This window comes from Salmo salar, chromosome ssa27, assembly GCF_905237065.1.
Source record: "Salmo salar chromosome ssa27, Ssal_v3.1, whole genome shotgun sequence".
Lineage (NCBI taxonomy): Eukaryota > Metazoa > Chordata > Actinopteri > Salmoniformes > Salmonidae > Salmo > Salmo salar.
Genome location: NC_059468.1, coordinates 32,682,501 through 32,688,260, shown reverse-complemented (window position 1 = coordinate 32,688,260; position 5,760 = coordinate 32,682,501). Strand labels below are relative to the sequence as shown.

The 5,760-nt window shown below is 42.4% G+C and overlaps 1 protein-coding gene across 1 annotated transcript in view; it reads right to left on the bottom strand.

Annotated features, from left to right (window-relative positions):
* Positions 1-354: 354 nt before the first annotated feature.
* LOC106588976 (alpha-catulin) overlaps positions 355-5,760 on the bottom strand; it is a 103,125-nt gene continuing 97,719 nt past the window's right edge. Inside the window, exons 17-19 of the mRNA XM_014178571.2 lie at positions 3,177-3,296; positions 1,993-2,076; positions 355-1,827 (exon numbers count right to left, since the gene is read on the bottom strand). Coding sequence (XP_014034046.2) covers positions 1,663-1,827; positions 1,993-2,076; positions 3,177-3,296 — 369 coding nt within the window. The 3' untranslated portion in view covers positions 355-1,662. The remainder of the gene's footprint in view (positions 1,828-1,992; positions 2,077-3,176; positions 3,297-5,760) is intronic.

The following is a 5,760-nucleotide window of genomic DNA, read 5'->3' as shown; positions in this document are numbered from 1 at the left end:
AGGCTCTGTCGCAGCCGGCCGCGCCCAGGAGACCCATGGGGCAGCGCACAATTGGCCCAGCATCGTCCGGGTTAGGGGAGGGTTTGGCCGGCAGGGATGTCCTTGTCCCATCGCACACTAGCGACTCCTGCGGTGGCCAGCACAGTGCAGTGGACACTGAGATGGTCGCCAGGCATACAGTGTTTCCTCCGACACATTGGTGGGGCTGGCTTCCGGGTTAAGTGGACATTGTGTGAAGAAGCAGTACCACTTGGTTAGGACGCACGGCTCTCGACCTTCACCTCTCCCAAGTCCGTACGGGAGTTGCAGCGATGAGACGAGACTAACTACCAATTGGATACGACGAAAAAGGGGTAAATAAAATAATAATTCTTATTTACAAAAACGGACTACCAAAATGCCACCTGCAGGGACTGGGATAAAAAAAAAATTTGTACAAATATAGGACAAAACACACATCACGATAAGAGACAGCGCTACATAAAGAGAGACCTAAGACAACATAGCATGGTAACAACATGGTAGCAACACAACATGGCAGCAGCACAAAACATGGTACAAACATTATTAGGAACAGACAACAGCACAATGGTCAAGGTAGAGACAACAAAACATCACGCGAAGCAGTCACAACTGTCAGTAAGTGTGTCCATGATTGAGTCTGAATTAAGAGATGGAGATAAAACTGTCTAGTTTGAGTGTTTTGCAGCTCGTTCCAATCGCTAGCTGCAGCAAACTGAAAAGACAAGTGACCCAGGGAGGTGTGTGCTTCGGAGACCTTTAACAGAATGTGACTGGCAGAACGGGTGCAGTATGTGGAATAGGTTGCCATTTGGGACGCACTTTTACTTACAAGTACAATTCATAAGGAACAGCTTCAAAACCACAGTTCATTTGACTCATGCGCTGGACCAACAGTCTTTTAGATAGGTCTTCTGAAAACATGGATAAAACAGTATACCACATATACACGGAAAATGATTCAATACATACATTACAGAGAGTAGAAAGTCAGTCGGATAAAATTGTCTCTGCTGAAATAGAGCCATAATAAGAACCTTGTGTCAGTCAGTTTATAGCAAGCTAAGTGGCATAATTCAGTGATTAAACCTTCAATTTACTCTCTCTTATTTGGCATCAAAGTGAGATTGCATTAATTACACTCAATAATTGCTAAGCCATGATGCATTTTGGTTGGTGTACAACAGTAAGAGCAATATCAGCTTTGTCCTGGTCCCAGATCTGTTTGGTCGGTCTTGCCAACTTCTCATGACAATGGCCATAGATATTGACAAGACAGCCCAAAACTGAGCTGGGACCAGGTGATCAGAAAGCTGGGGTAACAGCCCAAATCACTGGGTAAGATTCAAAGACATGGTGATGATGGCATCATGCTCTGGCCACGGCTTTCATTTCAGTAAATTTCATATATTTTCTTCATACATGTGATACATCTGGCTGAGATGTGCTACAGGTTACAGTTACACGACAAAGTGAATGGGCTGATTACACTGACAGGCACATAAGTGAGCGGGTTTTTTTTGGACAAAATTGCCTAAGTGAGTGAGGCGTCTGTGCCCCCCCCACCCGGTGGTTGACAATGGTATGCTCCAGCTCTGTGATAGGTGATACAGGTTAGGGGTCAAAGGTCACTAGACTGGACTACTTGCTCTCCAGGAAGGTGAGGTTGGCCATATGCTTCTCCAGGGACTTGACCCCGAAGCCGTTGCTGTTCTTGCCGTTGAGCGCGTCGTCTTTGACGGGCGTGGACAACTGCCTGTCCCTCCAGCTCTGTGGAGTGTCCAGACTGCTTCTCTCTGACTTATACTGGAGACAGACATAGGATATGCTAGTTATTTTTTAAATCTAACCAATGTAAAAACATTGGAGAAAATGACCACCATTGACATTCATCTGTCTACTCAAACCCCAGTAAACATTGGATATTTGGACAACTTGGTAGATCAGCTGATGTCAACTGTGACCTCTCACCTTTCTGACAAGTTTATTACAGACTGGCAGGAGGTAGATTACCACAGTCATGATGGCTCTAGTGTTCTGAATGGATGAATCCACCTAGAGACAGACAGAAAAATATTCCAAAAACATATCAAGGATGGTTGGTGGTCTTTATAGAATGTAATATTCATCCTAACAACAAAAAGATAATGACTTTTATCCCCGTGGGGAAATGTTGGTAAACCACATGGGAAAGCTGATTGGCTAAGTTTGCTAAAACCAGCTCTTGACAACCACCAGACAGAGCCTCAATTTCCTGCTCCGTTAAAAAAGGCCTTTCAGCAATGACCTTTGTTTGATTAAAACACCCTGACAGACTAACAGAAGACTGATCTGTCTGGTTAATGACAACTTGAGGAGAAAGCCAATGCCTATATAACCGATCCACATTAATCATAGAAGCTCATGTGTGTGTCCCAAATGGCACCCTATTCCCTACTTTTGACCAGACTCCTGTGGGCTCTGGTCAAAAGTAGTGCACTATATAGGGAATAGGGTACCATTTGGAATGCATACTATGTCATTCTCTAATCTCTCATTCTGACTGTAACCTTCCCCATTCGTAAAAAAAGTGACCCATGCTAGTTCATCACTGTCCAACTGATTTTAATGGAGGTTAATTTTACGATCATGTTTTCATGATTGACCTCTCTGTAAAGCAGTAACAAATGTTTGCCCAATGCTGCCAATGCTGATGAATGGGTTGACTTTCTGTTCTTTTTCATTGCAGTTTATCAATACTCCTTGTCAGTTTATTTTCTGTGCATTGTCTCACTCTTCTCTATAACCACGTCTTTTGTCACATGATAGAACTGTATTTATAGTAATAGAACTCTCCAGGCAATATCTGTATGACTGATAGTGCAAATAGTCAGCAAAATAATGAGTCTAAGAACTTCAAATAAAAGTGGATTTTATTACACAAACAAATCCAGTCATTCACAACTAAGGCTGATCCCAATTAGTTGACTGGTCGATTGTTTGGTCGTTAGGATGTTGGTCGACTGAGATTGTTTTAGTCGAGCAGTAAGACAGACAGACAGACACAGACAGACAGACAGGCAGGCAGACATTCTTTCAAAAACAAGGACATTTCTAAGTGACCCCAAACTTTTGAACGGTAGTATTAGAAATGTCCTTGTTTTTTTAAACCGTACCTTCTGGAAGGTGGCAGTCTTGCCCTGTACCGGCGTCCTCACCCCCATCTGCAGCTGCTGACATAAGCCCATAAGCTTCTCCATCTCTGAAAGCACTACCACCTTCTCTTCATCATTCAGCTGTTAGAGGGAAAAGGAGAGACATTTAGTTATGTCAAAAAAAAAGTTGCTCTATAAAAACACAATTAAGGTTTAGGAGCAGAGTTGCAAAATTCCATAACATTTCTCCAAATTCCCTGGTTTGGAGGATTCCGGATTTCCTACTTATTCCCTAATAATTCCATGAATCATACAACCAAGATTTCTGGAAAACCAGGTAATTTTGGGAAAGTTAACAGAATTTTGCAAACCTATTTAGGAAGTTCGAATGGAGTTTATGCATTAAAATCTCACTGTGCTTGAAGTCTCTCGTACAGTTGAAGTCGAAAGTTTACACACACTTAGGTTGGTGTCATTAAAACTCATTTTTCAACCACTCCACAAATTTCTTGTTAACAAACTATAGTTTTGGTAAGTCAGTATGACAAGTAATTTTTCCAACAATTGTTTACAGACAGATTATTTCACTGTATCACAATTCCAGTGGGTCAGAAGTTTACATACACTAGGTTGACTGTGCCTTTAAACAGCTTGGAAAATTCCAGAAAATGATGTCATGGCTTTAGAAGTTTCTGATAGGCTAATTGACATCATTTGAGTCAATTGGAGGTGTACATGTGAATGTATTTCAATGCCTACCTTCAAACTCAGTGACTCTTTGCTTCACAACATGGGAAAATCAAAAGAAATCAACCAAGACCTCAGAAAAAAATTGTAGACCTCCACAAGGCTGGTCCATCCTTGAGAGCAATTTTCAAACACCTGAAGGTACCACGTTCCTCTGTATCAAAAAATAGTACGCAAGTATAAACACCATGGGACACGCAGTCGTCATACTGCTCAGGAAGGAGACGCATTCTGTCTCCTAGAGATGAACGTACTTCGGTGCGAAAAGTGCAAATCAATCCCAGAACAACAGCAAAGGACCTTGTGAAGATGCTAGAGGAAACAGGTACAAAAGTATCTATATCCACAGTAAAACGAGTCCTATATCGACATAACCTGAAAGGCCGCTCAGCAAGGAAGAAGCCACTGCTCCAAAACCGCCATAAAAAAGCCAGACTACGGTTTGCAACTGCACATGGGGACAAAGATTGTACTTTTTGGAGAAATGTCCTCTGGTCTGATGAAACAAAAATAGAACTGTTTGGCCATAATGACCTTTGTTACGTTTGGAGGAAAAAAAGGGGGGGGGGGCTTGCAAGCAGAAGAACACCATTCCAACCGTGAAGCACGACGTGACGCTTGGCATTCAGGCCAAAGAGTTCAATCTTGGTTTTGTCAGAGCAGAGAATCTTGTTTCTCATGATCTGAGAGTCTTTAAGTGCCTTTGGCAAACTCCAAGCTGGCTGTCATGTGCCTTTTACTGAGGAGTGGCTTCCGTCTGGCCTCTACCATAAAAGGCCTGATTGGTGGAGTGCTGCAGAGATGGTTGTCCTTCTGAAAGGTTCTCTCATCTCCACAGAGGAACTCTGGAGCTCTGTCAGAGAGAGCATCAGGTTCTTTGTCACCTCCCTGACCAAGGCCCTTCTCCCTCGATTGCTCAGTTTGGTCGGGCAGCCAGCTCTTGGAAGAGTCTTGGTTTTTCCAAACTTCTTCCATTTTAGAATGATGGAGGCCACTGTGTTCTTGGAGACCTTCAATGCTGCAGACATTTTTTGGTACACTTCCCCAGATCTGTGCCTCGACACAATCCTGTCTCTGAGCTCTACGGACAATTCCTTCAACCTCATGGCTTTTTGTTTGCTCTGACATGCACTGTCAACTGTGGGACCTTATATAGACAGGTGTGTGCCTTTCCAAATCATATCCAATAAATTTAATTTACCACAAGTGGACTCCCATCAAGTTGTCGAAACATCTCAAGGATGATCAATGGAAACAGGATTCACCGGAGCTCAATTTTGATTCTCATAGCAAAGGGTCTGTTTTTTTATTTTTTATAAATTCGCAAAAATGTCAAACCAGTTTTTGCTTTGCCATTATGGGGTATTGTGTGTAGATTGCTGAGGAAAAATAAAATCATTTAATCCAATTTAGAATAAAGCTGTAACGTAACAAAATTTTGAAAAAGTCAAGGGGTCTGAATACATCTGAAGGCACTGTATATTGATATTATCCTACTTCATTAGAATATATCTGTGTCGTACCATGTTCCTAAACATATTTAGGAACATTTTCAGCCTCAGTTGAAAAATGTTCAGGCTGATTAGCATAAAGAACTTGATCATTTACAAGAAGGCAGTGCAGCTGCACCACAAGCCTGCTTCATTACAGAGTGGGGGGGACTCCATTAGCCAATGTTTGTTTGAAGTAATTAATCAAACGCCCGCTGCTGAGCTGAAGTGCTGGATGTGTTGATTATGTATTAGTAGTGTGTGTGAGTGTGTATGTGCGTGTATTAGTGTTTGGGTGCACTCTCCGGAGAGCAGGGTTAGCCAGTGTTGATAACCACATTTCCACTTTACCCAGAGACGGATGGCAG